Source organism: Cetorhinus maximus, chromosome 8, assembly GCF_964194155.1.
Source record: "Cetorhinus maximus chromosome 8, sCetMax3.hap1.1, whole genome shotgun sequence".
Taxonomy (NCBI): Eukaryota; Metazoa; Chordata; class Chondrichthyes; order Lamniformes; family Cetorhinidae; genus Cetorhinus; species Cetorhinus maximus.
In genome coordinates, this window is record NC_135886.1 from 12,495,442 (window position 1) to 12,510,744 (window position 15,303).

Below are 15,303 nucleotides of genomic sequence, written 5' to 3' on the forward strand. Positions count from 1 at the left end.
CAAGGGAAGGGTAACTTTAGGACTGGTGTCAGGAAATTCTCCACACAATCAACGACTAAAATACAGAATAAGTTTCCAGATACAGCAGCGGAGCTGAAAATATTGAAATAATTTAAGAAACAATTGAGCAACAATAATGGAGGGACAGTTGGAATTTTCTGGATAGATAAGTTAAGATGAGTTGCGTGGCCTTCTGCATTCCGTGATCCTCTGAGTGAGTGCAGTACAAGTTAGTGAACAGAAATAAAATGGGGTTCATCTACACAAATAATGCACAAAATTTAACTTTATTTTTTTCCTTTTTGATTTTTTGTCTGTTTCTCCATTTGGCCAAGAGAAACTGAAATAAATCTCTTCAGTTCTTTGTTACAAAGTTAAAGCATCCAGACTTGGCAGAAGTGACAGTGTCTCCGACTTGCAGTAGTAGTGTTTTCCTCAGCCTTTCCCTCCTTCATCTCAATAGCCTGGGCAGTGTTTTGTTGTACACTGACAGATCCAGGAAAGGGGTGGGGGGTAGGGAAGGAAAAAGAGTGTTGGGTCTGTTTTCTGTGAACCATTTGTGTCAGATTCGGGTCAGCAGGTGCCAGAAGCTGGAGGGTAAGACACTCTCAATCTTCTCCATCACAAAGTTGAAGGGTGCAAAGAGCGTGCTGAAGAACTGCAAGACATTAAACAGTAAGGAAGTGAGAGTCAGAGACATGTCTTTTGACTGAGTGACATACAGGAGCAGCATTACCAATCCAAAGACACACCCACCAAACCATCAAGGGGAAATGCATTGCTGTATTTGTAAAACTATTTGACTCCTGTTTTGTCAACTGACACTGTCTGAGCTGCTCTGGAATGAATTGATGAGAGACTTAGAATGTTATAAAAAAAAACCTGCAGCCTAGAAGCAATCATTTGTGCTACCAGCATATAAATGTTAATAAAGCATTATTGTTCTGTTTATTTGCACAATAGTAAACAAAATAATTTAAAATATCATCCTGGGTTTTCTTCCAGATTATGAAAATCATGTTGCTCAAGAGCTGATAGCTACTCTGCTCAATATCACATTCTCTCTGCGGGTGTTTTTGTGCAAAGAAGGAGGTTTAAATGATTCCAAGGTTGCTTAAGACAATTGGATTCTACAATAGGAGTAGGTGGAACTGTACAGTTGTAAATGAATGTATTTACTGTATCTTGCGAGCTACAGATGAAAATAAAGTTAACCAACCTCTCTTACTGGCCCTCACTTTAGATTAGATGATGCATGCAGCTTGGATTGGGCAGAGGGTCTTTTTTAGAACGCAGCCGTTTCGACATATGGGAATTTATCTTCTTTGAAATACTTTAACATACTGCCTAGTTTACAGAATCATGCAAAAATACCCAAGATTAACAGATAATTCAAGGTTAGCTGTTGCCCATGGCTCAGTTGGTGGGAATTTCGCCCGAGTCAGAACGCCATGGATTCTAAACAAAAACAGAATTACCTGGAAAAACTCAGCAGGTCTGGCAGCATCGGCGGAGAAGAAATCAGTTAACGTTTCGAGCCTTCATGGCCCTTCGGCAGAACTGAAGCATAGTTAGAAGTTCTTCTAACTATGCTTCAGTTCTGCCGAAGGGCCATGAAGGCTCGAAACGTTAACTGATTTCTTCTCTGCCGATGCTGCCAGACCTGCTGAGTTTTTCCAGGTAATTCTGTTTTTGTTTTGGATTTCCAGCATCCGCAGTAGCTTTTAGCTTTTTGTTTTTAGCCATGGATTCTAATCCTGCTCCTGCTCCAAAGACCTCAGGCACATAATCTAGGCTGACGTTCCCTGTGCAGTGCTGAGGGAGTGCTAGGAGTACTGAATATTTACCTGGCAAAATAAATGTCCCCAAACTTTTACTCCAAGAAACAGTTCAGAATATTCCACTGCTCAAGGCTAACAACTAACAGTAACAAAGGCCACTCCTAATTTGAGTGCAGAATTGGCAACTGACCCCAAGTTTTGGTGCATGTCTCAGTTCTTTCCAATTCCCATGTGTTGACAGCTTCAGTGTCTTAACATTTAATGAAGATTCCTACATCCTTTATTATTTCAAACTGACACTCATAACCTCGACTTTTAAAAAAAAATCTAGAGCAGGCTGATTGCATGCAATGTATAGCACAGAAACAGGCTTCTCAATCCAACTCATCTGTGCTGGTGTTAATACTTCGCGTGAATCTCCTCCCATGCCACCTGCCTCATCTCAGCCTTTCAGTATATCTTTCTATTCCCTTTTCTCTCATATACTCACCTAGTTTCCTTTTGAAAGCATCTAAGCTATTTCCTTCAACCATTTTCTGTGATAGCATGTTCTACGTCCTAATCATTCTCTGAGTAAAGACATTTCTTCCCATTTCCCTACTGCATTTATTAGCAACTATCTTTTATTGATAGAACACATCACTTGTAAACGTTGGCTGCGAAGGATTCCATTCAAAGCTGTCCAGGATCAGAATGCAGAACTAGGAAATTGTACAAAATGGTTTCACTGACAAAGACAAATACTAAAATAATTTACCAAAATAGTATAGAACTCCAACGGACACACATTGGCATTCACAAAACTTCAGCTAAAGGACTTAATTACTTGACCAGTTTTTTTAAACAAACATATCTGGGCTCAAATGGGGAGGAAACTCCTGGCCCAGATATCTAGATGATCTGGACTTTGGCATAGGGAGCATGATCTTGAAATTTGTTTTCTTAAACAGCAAGCAGGCTGTTAAAGATTTCAGGAAGAGACATGACAGATTGGCAGAATGGGTGGACAGATGATAGGTACAATTTAATGTGACTACACAAGAAATAGGAGCGGGAGTAGACTACATGGCCCATTGTGTCTGCTCCATCATTCAGTACGATCATGGCTGATCTTGGGCTTCAACTCCATTTTCCTGCCCACTCCCCATATCTCTCAATTCCCTGGGACCCCAAAAATCTGTCTATCCCAGCTCTAAATGTATTCAACAATCGAGCAGACACAACACTCTGGGGTAGAGAATTCCAAAGATTTACCACCCTGAAGTAATTTCTCCTCATCTTAGTCCTAAATGATCGGCCCCTTATCCTGAGACTGTATCCCTGTGTTTCAGACTCCCCAACCAGCAGAAGCAATCTCTCAGCATCTCCCCAATCAAGCCCCTTCAGAATGTTGTAGGTTTCAGTGAAATCGCCTCTCATTCTTCTAAACTTCAGAGAATATAAGCCCAATTTACTCAGCCTATCGCCAAAGGCCAATCCCCTCACCCCAGTGACCAATTTAGTGAATAAGTATGAAGTTATACACTTTAGGAGGAAAATTATGGAATGGGAATATACATTTAATGGGAAGATGCTGAAAGGGTGGACTGTAGATTAACAAAGAAGCCTAGGGACTCAAATACATAATCAAATGAAACAGCAAGCACAGATAGATGAAGGCAATAGCTATTTGGGCTTGAGTTGAAGTGTAAAGTAGCACTGGTGTAATTTACAAAATATTGGCTCGTTACAAGTCAATAGGCATGGTATAAAATGGGCTGCTAAACATTAGGAACCTATTTCATGTTACAAGCGCAGGCCAATATCACTGCCTAGGTGTCAGGAAGGTTTTAGATTTTAATGCATAAATGCTTTCCTATGGGGGGGTGGTTGAAGTACAGGTCAATGTATCTTTTAAAGAAAACGTGGATAAATATTTGAATCAGAGGGAGAGCGGGGGTGGGGGGCAGGTGCGGTTAATTTTGGACAGCACTACTTTGTTTCTTCTAAAATATTTAAGTAGAAACAATGACAATTTAATTAATTCAGCCGAAACTAAGTAACAGTTTTATTTGAGGCCGTTATCTTCTGACCCTGATGCATTGTGAATCACAGAGAGATATGCAATCGTCAGCTTAAGCTAAACTACTGCCTTGCCTGGTATTAACTCCTTGCCTGTTCTGACAACTTTATAGCTGAACATCAATGCCAAATAAATTCTAGTTACATGCCCACATAATCAAACTCAAGGCACATCATAAAATAGTGAAAGTGAAAAGGTCACATCAAAGTTAATAGAATCGTACAGCATAGGAGACCTTTTGGCCCATTGCGTCTGTACTGTTCTTTGAAAGAGCTACCCAATTAGTCCTTTCCCTTTGCTCTTTCCCCACGGCACTGCAAGTTTTTTTTCTGTTCTAAGCATTTACCTAATTCCCTTTTGAAAGCTTTTACTGAATCTGCTTCCACCACCCTTTCAGGTAGTCTATTCCACATCATCATAACTCTCTGTGTAAAATAAATTCTCATTCCCCCCTCCCCTGGATTTTTTGCAATCATCTCAAATCTGTGCCCTCCAGTTTCAGACCCTATTGTCAGTGGAAATAGTTTCTCTCTACTCCACCAAAAATGTCTAATGATTCTGAGCATATTAACTCTTCCCTTAACTGTCTCTATTCAAAGGAGATCAATCCCATCTTCTCCAATCTCTTCACATAACTGAAGTTCCTCATCCCTGGTATCATTCTCGTAGATCTCTTCTGCACCATGCCCTTGACATGCTTCCCAAGGTGTGGTCCCCAGAATTAGGCACAATGCTCCAGCTGGGGTCTAAACCAGTGATTTACTAAGGTTCAGCATATCTGCCATTGTGGTTGTTTATTCAAAAACCAAAATATACATAATCATATTTAAAATCCTGAAGGTTTCCATTGCTAAATGGGATCTGCAGCAGGAATTTTTTTTTACTCGTTCATGGGATATGGGCATTGCTGGTTAGGCCAGCATTTATTGCCTGTCCCTAATTGCCCTTGTTCAGAGGTCATTTTAAGCGTCACCCACATTGCTGAGGGTCTAGAGTTACATGTAGGCCAGACCAGGTAAGGATGGCAGATTTCCTTCCCTAAAGGACATTGCTGAATTAGATGGGTTTTTTCCAAACAAATTCAAACTCCACCATCATTGAGGTGGGGTGCGAACCAGGGTTCCCAGAGCATTACCCTGGGTCTAGTCAATGACAATACCACTATGTCACCGCCTCCCCTTGCTCCAATTTAAAAATAGCTTTAGGGTTTTAATAGTGAAACCTCATTGTGCTGTGTCTACATAATTAAATACTCAGCTGTGTTATTATAAACCAGGTATTATGAAAGGGTTTAATAAAATAAGTGTAGAAAAGGTGTTTCCATTTGTGGCAAGTTCCAAAACTAGGGGCCATAAATATAAGATGGTTACTAATAAATCCAATAGGGAATTCAGGAGAAACTTCTTTATCCAGAGAGTAATGAGATTGTGGAATTTGTTATCAAAGTATAATTGAGGTGCATAGTTTAGATGTATTTAAGGGGAAGCTAGATAAACACAAAGGAGAAAGGAACAGAAGGATAGGTTGATATGTTAAGATAAGGATGGGTGGGAGGAGGCTCATGTGGAGCATAGGCTGGTTGGGTCTGTTCCTGTGCTGAAAATTCCATAAATAAAAATTCAACACTCACCCCCACATTCTGCTCTGTTACCAAGGACACTTTCTTCTACATCTGTAACGTTTGCTGCTGCCACTCCTATCTCTTCTGATGCCAGCCAACAAAACTCGAGTCTATGTTGAGGCTCAATGTCCCCAACACAATTCTAGCTTCAACTAAGTTCAACTTATATGCAAAGCCATTGGTCAAGTCCTCAACTGTTTAAGTCCAGTACTGCCATCCTCTGGTCTCTTCAAGCTCTGCTGTATCACCTACACCACATTGAACTGACTTCAAAATTCTCAGCTTCACTCTCAATTCCTCCTTACCTTCGTGGCTTCCTCCTGCTTTACGTTCCAGTGTACATTCGCTGTTTCTCAGCTCCACTACTGGTAGTTGCTTGTCCACACCTGTCCTCTGAAGCTCCCTTCCTAGGCTCCTTTCGTCCTGCCGTTCCTATATCTGCTTTCAACCACCCCCTATCCCATGAACTTCGAGTGACTTCTATCCCCACCTTAACTCTCAATATATCCCCATAGCTGCAACTCCCCAGCCCCATTAACAAGACCACCTCAATTATTCAAAAGCTGTTCTGCATTAAGGAGGAAAAGCAGCAACATATTTGTTTATGTTGGTGAATTATGTTCAAAGGGTGACACTCTCTGCTTAATGACCCTGTGGTGTCATCGGTAGTCAAAGAGTGATACAACTGTTAATGGAACACTTTGATCTCATCCAAACAAAATAGTAACTCTACTGCCTTCCCAATGCAGCACTGAGTTGTTTGTTAGACTTGGTCTCAACCAGCCTTTGCCCAGAATATTACTTCCTGACACCTGCCCTGAACAAGCCCTTCTTTGAGGACGCGATGCTCTAACCCACGCGATTAATGATACAGCACAGGAGGCCATTCAACCCTTTGTGCCCGTACTGGCTTTCCAATTTGGTTCCTATAGCACTGCCCACTGAAATTAGTGCTTGCAGCTGACATTTATAACTCTTGAGGACTAGAAATAAAATTCATGATTGCCAGGTGGAATGTTTCACTCTTTTAAAATAAAAGACAATAAATAGACATAGGACTATTATAACTGGAACAATATTACTACCCATCATTGTAATTTTCCCAATGGGGTGGAATTCATATTTATAAAAAACAGATGGCCTTATTTAAACCAGTTCCTGTGTTCATCTGCTGACCTACCAGCCCTGACACCGTATTTTCATGCAGAGTATTTTTTCCACTGATACGCTCTCATTTTTAGCAAAACCTAATCTCTAATGGTACAGTGCAAAAAAAGGCCCCTGTGTTTTTCCATTAATCATACAAGGCCTCGACCCAAACTGCGCAGAGACACAGAAGCAACATGAGCAGCAATGCTTTTTTTTTCCACACAACAGACTGGCACAGGGGAAGGTTACATGGATCTGGTTCCTGCTCCCGAGGCTGCTCTGGTTAGTTTCACACTGGCCAACAAGTGGAGTCAGCACATTCAAGAGAGCTCGATTCCTCCCCCCCAACCCGCTTTCTTCGGATTGTGGGACTCGACCATTAACTACCACTACCGCCCTAACCAATCCCCCTTGTGAAGAGAAGATTTATTACAGAATTACCAGCAGCCACACATGAACTGTCCCTCTGCTTTATTTCACCATCTGATGCACATTACAACCATGTGCTGAGCACTGCCAAAAATTGATTGCTATCACCCACACTATCAGCAAGCTGAATGATATCTTTCTGCTGTCTGACACTCCAAGATGCATGCTTTCGATAGTAGGTGTGACAAGATTTGTTTCTATTTACAAAATAAAGCTTCAGCTAAATTTTTCTTTGCCAATTTCACCCCCCCCCCCCCACCCCGGACTCCTCTTCTTTCTCGGTAATTATCCACTCTCATCTTGCCCAAGCCTTCATGACTGAGCATCAAAAAAAAAGGCCAAGAGACTGGGCCAAGTGATTGTGCCCAGCACTGCAATCCTGACCCATTGCAAGGGCAGTTGGGAAGAGTTAGGGTGGGCACCTTGTCCTGGTCTGTTACCTTTACCAAAGGAAAGGAGTAGGCTGCTCCAGGGACAGGTCCAGCAGCATAAACAAAGCTAAGTCTTGAGTGGCAGGAGAGGGGTCAAGTGGATCACTGCAGCAGGAACTGTGGCTGATTTTCTCTCCTTTCTCTATCCCAGAGAATGAGGGTCAAAATGGTGCACCTGTCACTTATAACTGACTTAAAACAATGTGCTACTTTAGCGGAGTCTATGATAGAATCATTATACTTAGACTCTGGAAGGGTTAGGCTAGATGGGGTGAATGGCCTTTTCTCATGGATTTTATTACTAGCTTCATGGAATCACATATTCCAGGAAAGAATAGGACAAAAGTCCTCTCCATTTGTAGGTCTCAATTTTTAACCATTCGGGCGGGAGCACTAGTGATCTCAGAAGTGGATGAAGTCAGCTCACCACCACCCTCTCAAGGGCAACTAGGGTTGGGCAATAAATGCTGGCCCAGCCAGCAAAGCCCACATCTTATGAATGAATTTTTAAAAAATTCATGTTGTGATTACCTTTTGAAGATAACTAGCAGAGTACCATGCAATATTTCACCACTTCCCTTAACTATTACATCAAAAGAAACAGTAGGATTCCACCCAGAAGAGATTTTTTCCATTCCCAGCCACTCCACTCCACTTGCAGGGGGACTTGGGCAATGCCAGGTGCCTTCATGCAGCACTTAGCTGAGATCAAATGCTCAGGGTGGGGACTGTAGGAATATATGAAAGCCAATTTGCCACTTCTTTGAAATAATGCCATGGAATCTTTCACATCCACTTCAGAGAGCAGACGGTACTTCTGTTTAATTTTTCAGACAACCTTTCCTTCAACAGTGCAGCGCTGCCTCAGTAACTGCACTGGAGTGTCGGTCTAGGTTATGTGCTCAGGTCTCTGGAGTGGGACTTCAACCCACAACCTTCTGACCCAGAAGCGAGAGTGCTACCCTGAGCCACTTGAGAAGTGTATACTTGGGAAGTAAACAAAACATTCCATCATATGATCAAATAGAATATATGGCACAGAAATGAGCCATTCAGCCCACACAGTACAATGTGGCATTTATGCTCCACACAAGCCTCCTCCCATCATTCTGCATCTAAATCTACCATCATAACCGTTTATTCTCTTCTCCGTCATATGCTTAAACATCTCAATTGTCTCTGCATGCAGGGCCTTATGTCTGAAGAAATTATTTCCTGAATTTGCTTTTAACTGGCTCTACTCTAGAATGAAGTTACAGCCCCATGTTGTAGATTTCCTTACTGTAGAACAGTCACTCCTTGTCTACTCTCTTTATCTCCTTCATTATTTTTACAGTGTGGGGGCTTGCACCCTTCTGCACCGTGGCACTGTTGCATCAACCTACTGCACTGCTGTTTCATTATTACAAGAACGTCATTTTGCTGATGAATTCAGGCAACTCGTGTCTACATTAGCCCACCAGGGATCACTGGCTTCATGACTGCCAATCGTGTGGGCAATGCTGGTCTTTTTCAAAGCTTCTTGTGGGAATTTTATAAACAGTAAATCCTACATTGTAGCCATGACTAGACTTCGCAAAGTAGTTCCGTGGCTGTTAAGTGCAGTGGAGTTCCCCTAGTGTTTCAACCAACATTTAACCCTTAAAACAAAATGAATAAAAAAAAGTACAAAATGCTGCTTGTGGGGTCTTGCTGAACGCAAACTGACTGCCGTGTTCCTACAGTTAAACAATAACCATTGTCCAGGAATATTTCACTGGCTTTGGGACTTCCTGGGGTTGTGAAAGGGCCTACATAAATGCAAGTTCTCTTTCTTTACTCCAATCATACCAACAGATAACAACTCAGTTATTACTGCAAATACAGTTGTAGCTTAGTACAAGAGTCCTTTAATTCAGTCACAAGCTATAAGCAGTTTAAAAAAGAACTAACTGCAGTTGGAATTGTGTCCCAGGATTAACAACATAAATGCTACAAGGTTCATCAATTGTCTGCCAGTTTGTGAAAGAAGTCAAACTATTTTCGAATAAATATAGACTGTGTGATTTGTGCAACCACGTATATGACAAGAGAGTAATTTTCTAATGTGGCCGACAGTTTTCAAATCCAGGAAGTTACGTTAACTGCTTTCGTGGGGATAGTTAAGGAGCTGTAGCTGATAAAATTGGTCTGGAGTATCTAAGAGATACAGTTCAGATTGGATTTATAAAGCTACCCCAGTGGTTAAACATTCAAGAAAAGAAAGCTGTGTGTATGAACGTTATTTATAAAAGGACAGCTTAAACGTTTAGACTTTAGCCTTTTGTTTTCTTTTCAAGGAGCTACTTAAAAAGGTTTTCACTACAATTATGTTCACGTATCAAATGCATGACTGTCAATTATTTCCCTGTTCACCTTTTAAAATCAATTCCCTTAATAGTTTTAGGTTTAAACATGGCCTGATATTATGAAGCTCTATCATGTATAAGAACATAAGCAATAGATGCAAGGGTCAGCCATGCTGCCCCTCAAGCCCACTGCGCCATTCAATAGTATCATGGCTGATTTTCTACAACTCCACTTTCCCACCTGTTCCCCATATCCCTTCATTCCCTTAGTTGTCAAAAAAAATCTACTGATCTCAGCCTTAAACTTATTCAACGACTGAGCATTCACAGCCCTCTGGGGATGAGCATTCCAAAGATTCAGGACCCTCCAAGTGAGGAAATTCCTCCTCATCTGAGTGCTAAATGGCTGACCCCTTATCCTGAGACTATGATTCTCTAGTACTTGACTCTCCAGCCAGGGAAACAGCCTCTCAGCATAAATTTGAAGCAAAAGAGAAATTCTATAGAAGCACAAGATAATTCCAGAAGCTAAAGAAAATAATGGCAATTATTCTGTTTGTTATCCTGGACAGTGTGGCTGATATATTAAAAAGATAGTGAAGATACCCAATAAGGAATGGGCAGCTGGGACTACTCCAAGATCCAGGAGCTGAAACATCTGAAGCAATGATGGGAACACATTTTTGATTTGAGATCGATAGATTTTTGCTAGACAAGAGCATAAAAGGATACAGAGCCAAGACAGATGGATGGAGTTAGCCAATCAGCCATGATCTCACCAAATGATAGAAATAGGCTTGATGGGCTGAGTGGCCTCCTCCTGATCCTACACTCCTAAGATCCAAAAATGTAAAAGCCACCAGCCAAATTGTAAACCCCTCTCTTCCCTTTGAGATGCAGATGGAGCAGCTGTATGTTCCTTGATTCAGGCTTGTAGCATTCAGGCATTCAGATTTAATCGAATTCTCGACCTTTTGCAGCCAAAATTTTCCAAGTTTTACTTACGTTGGTTACAAAGTATGTTCACAAGCAAGAGGTAAAATACAAGTGCCTGGAGATTTTACTGGCAATACTTACAGCCTTAGCAAAGACGCCCATGAGTTCTGGAAACTGATGCGTGAGAAGTGCCAGCATCGCAGTGAATGAACATAGTCCCGCTGTGAACAGAATGAAGAACGGAAGCTCCTTCTTAGGATAAACTGAAACTTCATGGAAAGCTAGAAGGGCAAATAACAAAGGATTCATTTTAAAAGTGCATTATAACCTGATGAATCATACAGACTCTCCTGTTCTTTTTATTGAAAAAAAACATTGTGCACAGGACATGAGCAAAAGCAGCATCGTTGCATTTATTGTCTGTCTCTAGTTGCCCCGGCAAAGATGAGCTTTTTGGTCTCTCAGGGAATCAAGGGATAATGGGAAGGGGGTGGGAAAATGGAGTTGAAGCTCAAGATCAGCCATGATCATACTGAATGGCAGAGCAGGCTTGACAGGATGCATGGTCTACTCCTGTTCTTATTTCCTATGTTCTTATATACCACAGTTCTTGTGCTGATGTTAGGTAGTGACATTGAAAAACATCAGTGTTTGGCCCACATGAATCAGAGTAGCCCATTAATCCCCTCAAACTTGTTCTGCCTTTCAATGAAACCTTGGCTGATCTGTGTCCTAACTCCAGAGGCCTGCCTTGGTTCTATATCTTTTTATACCCTTTTGTCTAGCAAAAATCTTTCAATCTCAGGTTTAATATTATTAATTGAGCTAGCATCTGCTGCTTTTTGTAGCACGGAGCTCCGCTTTTCTACCACCATTTGTACAGATGCTTCCCAACATCTCTCCTGAACGGCCTGGTTCTGATTTTATGGTTAAGTCCTGTTGTCCTACTGGAAAAGAAAACTGTCTACCCTATTGATTTCTTTCAAAATCCCAGAAACCTCAAATCACATCACTCCTTACCTTCTATGTTCCCAAAAATATAAAATGAGTTTGTGTAATCTCTCTGTATAATCCAACCCTTGGAGCCCAGGTAACATTCTGGTGAATCTGCACAATAGGCCAATATATCCTTTCTAAGCTGCAGTGCCCAGAACCGCACACGGTGCTCTAGATGCGGCCTAAACGAGGGCTCTGTAGCCAAACTTCCTCGCTTTATATTCTAGCCCTCAAGATATAAAGGTTAACATTCCATTAGGCTTTTTGATTATTTTCTGTGCCTGTTTATCATTAAGCATACAAGTAGTTCTCTGAGCCCCGTGCCTTTTGACCATGAGCTGGTTAGTTTAATCGCTAACCATTTGCAAAGCTGTGTTTAAGCAGGGTACCTGGAGGCACTCAGTCCCAGCTCAGTGTTACTGATTTTCTGTCTCCTTCAGCTAGGAGACTGAAGAGGAATCCTCCTATTACTCCCACCTCCCCACAACACAACACAAATGATCAGGAATTTGAACTAACATCATTCTGCTTCATGTTGTTCATTACAAGTGCACACTGGCTATTACAATAAGAGCTGCGCTGATCTAAATTGCAACTGTGCTTCTCCGAAAGTGCTGCTATTCTTATAAAAGCAAAATAGAGAAAACAGGTAAGTATACAGAATTCAGGACAAACATCACTTCATTTAGGAGAAGCTTTGTCCAACCTGGCAGACATAATGCTGCCCTTACGACCTCTCAGATGAATGGCCAAACCAAGACAAGGAAGAAGAGATTTCCTCTCCAATTGCTGCTGTGGCTCATGAGCAAGATCAGAAAGTCTAAATCGAGACCCTGCTTCACTGCAGTCACAGCATCAAAATTCTTGGGATAAGGCTTTTTTTTCCCCATAATTGGTCAAAGAAAGTGAATGCAAAGTGATTCCTGGCGTGGCTGCAGTTGCGTTCTAGTCTGGAGTACGACCATATCATGATCAGAATCTCACTGTGGAGAACACTCAGTCAGTAACAAATGGTTTTCATTCCTTTACCTTCTGTTCTAATAAATGGTTACACACCTGAAACCTTAATCTGCTCGTTCTCTTTCAGACGCTGATGAAAAGATTAATTATTTCCAGCGTTATTAGTTCTAGCTCTCATTTTTCTTGCCCGCTTGCAAACCTCCCTTAATAATCTCACATAAAATTACAAATTACTCTCAAATTGCTTTTCTTTCCCATTTTTCTTTTCTGACAACGTTAATGGGGAAGCTAGGAAATGCTGAGTTTAACTGCAGGATCCGTTTTACATTTTTGGACTCTGGTTCCTGGCCTGCAGCCAGTCAGATAGAAACCGACAGAACTACCAGGCAGGACTATCTAATACTCCAGGTCACAGACCAGGCATGGGGAGGAAGGGAGGGAGAGAAGGTAGCTCGTGAGGGTCTGACTGTGGGGTGTGTGCAACAGATTTGTTTGGGGCGGTCAAAGGAGTGGACAGTGCCATGGCGAACGCTGCGGTTGGGTCTAGATATTCTTGGCCCACTCAGCTTATGGGTGTCCTGAACCCTGGGAAACCCACATGCAGTCAATGAATTTAAAACCAAGCTACAATTTAAGACACACAGTTTCATTAAAATATTTCAATCAGAAACCTGTTTTTAAAAAGCAGGCGGTAGGATGCTTTCACATTTACGACCTTCTTTACTCAGCGGTCAAAGCATAGAACTCACTGCCATATTGAATAGTCGAGGTGAGTCGCTTAGATGCACTTAAGGGGAAACTAGGCAAGTACATGAGGGAGAAAGGGATAGAACCTTATGCTGCCAGGGTGAGATGAAGTAGGGTGGGAGGAAAGAAACAAAAAAATGCTGGAAAAACTCAGCAGGTCTGACAGCATCTGTGGAGAGAAAGACAAAGAGATGACGTTTCCAGCCTGTATGACTCTTCTTCAGAGCTAAAGTAGAAATGTGGTGAAATATATACTGTTTAAGGGAGGTGGAACAGGTGAAGCTGGATAGAAAGGCCAGCGATAGGTGGAAGCAAAGGAGATTGCAAAAGATGTCATAAACAAAAGTCAAAGGGTTGTTAATAGTGGTGGTAGTATTGGCTAAAGGAGGTGCTAATGATGACATTAAGAGTGGGAAGCAGAATGTGATAATGGCCGGACCAGGGTAGGGGGAGGGGACGGTGGTGGGAAAAAAGGTCAAAAGGGCTGAAAGCTGGGGATAAAACAATTGATAAAAATGGAAATAATTTTTAAAATTATAATAATGAAAATAAGTGGGGGGACCGGGGGTGGGGGGGGGAATAAATAAAAATTAAAACAAAAAATTAAAAATGAATATAGAAAAAAGCAGGGGGATCAAAAAGGGGTGGGGGGGGAGTTCATGGTCTGAAGTTGTTGAACTCAATACTAAGTCCGGAAGGCTGTAAAGTGCCTAGTCGGAAGATGAGGTGCTGTTCCTCCAATTTGAGTTGAACTTCACTGGAACATTGCAGCAGGCCAAGAAGGGACATGTGGGTACGAGAGCAGAATGGGGTGTTGAAATGGCAAGCGACAGGAAGGTCTGGGTCATGCTTGCTGGCAGACCAAAGGTGTTCCGCAAAGCAGTCAATCAGTCTGCGTTTGGTCTCTCCAATGTAGAGAAGACTGCATTGGGAGCAGCGAATGCAGTAGACTAAATTGAGGGAAGTGCAAGTGAAATGCTGCTACACTTGAAAGGAGTGTTTGGGCCCTTGGACGGTTAGGAGGGGGGGAAGTAAAGGGGTAGGTGTTGCACCTTCTGTGCTTGCATGGGAAGGTGCCGTGGGAGGGGGTGATGGTGTTGGGGGTGATGGAGGAGTGGACCAGGGTGTCCCAGAGAGAACAGTCCCTCCAGAATGCCGATGGGGGGGGTGAAGGGAAGATGTGTTTGGTGGTGGCATCATGCTGGAGTTGGCAGAAATGGCACAGGACGATCCTTTGAATGAGGCGGCTGGTGGGGTGAGAACATATTAGGTTGGGAGGAGACTTGTGTGGAGCATAAACACCATTTGGCTCAACTGATCTGTGCTGGCCTGTTTATGTGCTATAAATCATATGCAATTCTACGTAACCTGACACAAAGGTGTGTTTGGCTGAATTGACAGGAGTTGAGAAGCACTGTTCCTTTACGGTGCTAATTAACTGTAAAGAGCAGGGGCTGCTCTTTTTCCATTCGGATGCAGAAATCAGTCCCTGGGGGTTTTCCTTCTGAGCAATGAGATCATCTTAATTGAGTGACCATTTGACCCAATATCTCAGGTAGGAATTTACTTCCTAGCAAAGCATCATCTGCTTAGAAACAGGAAACCACAACCCCATAATCCACTTTTGTAGATGCCTATGAAGGTCACCCTCAGACACTCCAAACCCCTTCAACAGAGACAGACATACTCTTCCAACCACAACATACAAACAGCAAGAGCTACACAACTGCTTGTCCTCTACCAGGATTACAGCACACAACAAGTAAAATCAAATAGCAATCTTGTATGCTGAGCTGGAGACTTTCGCAAATTCAGCACATTGTGAATACCAAGTGAGCCCCTGGTCTCTGTAGGAATCTGTACC

General features: G+C 42.2%; 1 protein-coding gene across 5 annotated transcripts in view; it reads right to left on the bottom strand.

Moving 5' to 3' along the window:
- Positions 1 to 268: 268 nt before the first annotated feature.
- The window catches only part of LOC144683435 (suppressor of tumorigenicity 7 protein homolog), a 153,937-nt gene continuing 138,902 nt past the window's right edge, over positions 269 to 15,303 (bottom strand). For all 5 annotated transcript variants that reach the window (XM_078546444.1, XM_078546440.1, XM_078546441.1 and 2 more), the window contains 2 exons: positions 10,878 to 11,017; positions 269 to 658 (listed from right to left, as the gene is read on the bottom strand). In XM_078546444.1, the coding sequence (XP_078402570.1) occupies positions 622 to 658; positions 10,878 to 11,017 (177 nt within the window). In that variant the 3' untranslated portion in view covers positions 269 to 621. The remainder of the gene's footprint in view (positions 659 to 10,877; positions 11,018 to 15,303) is intronic.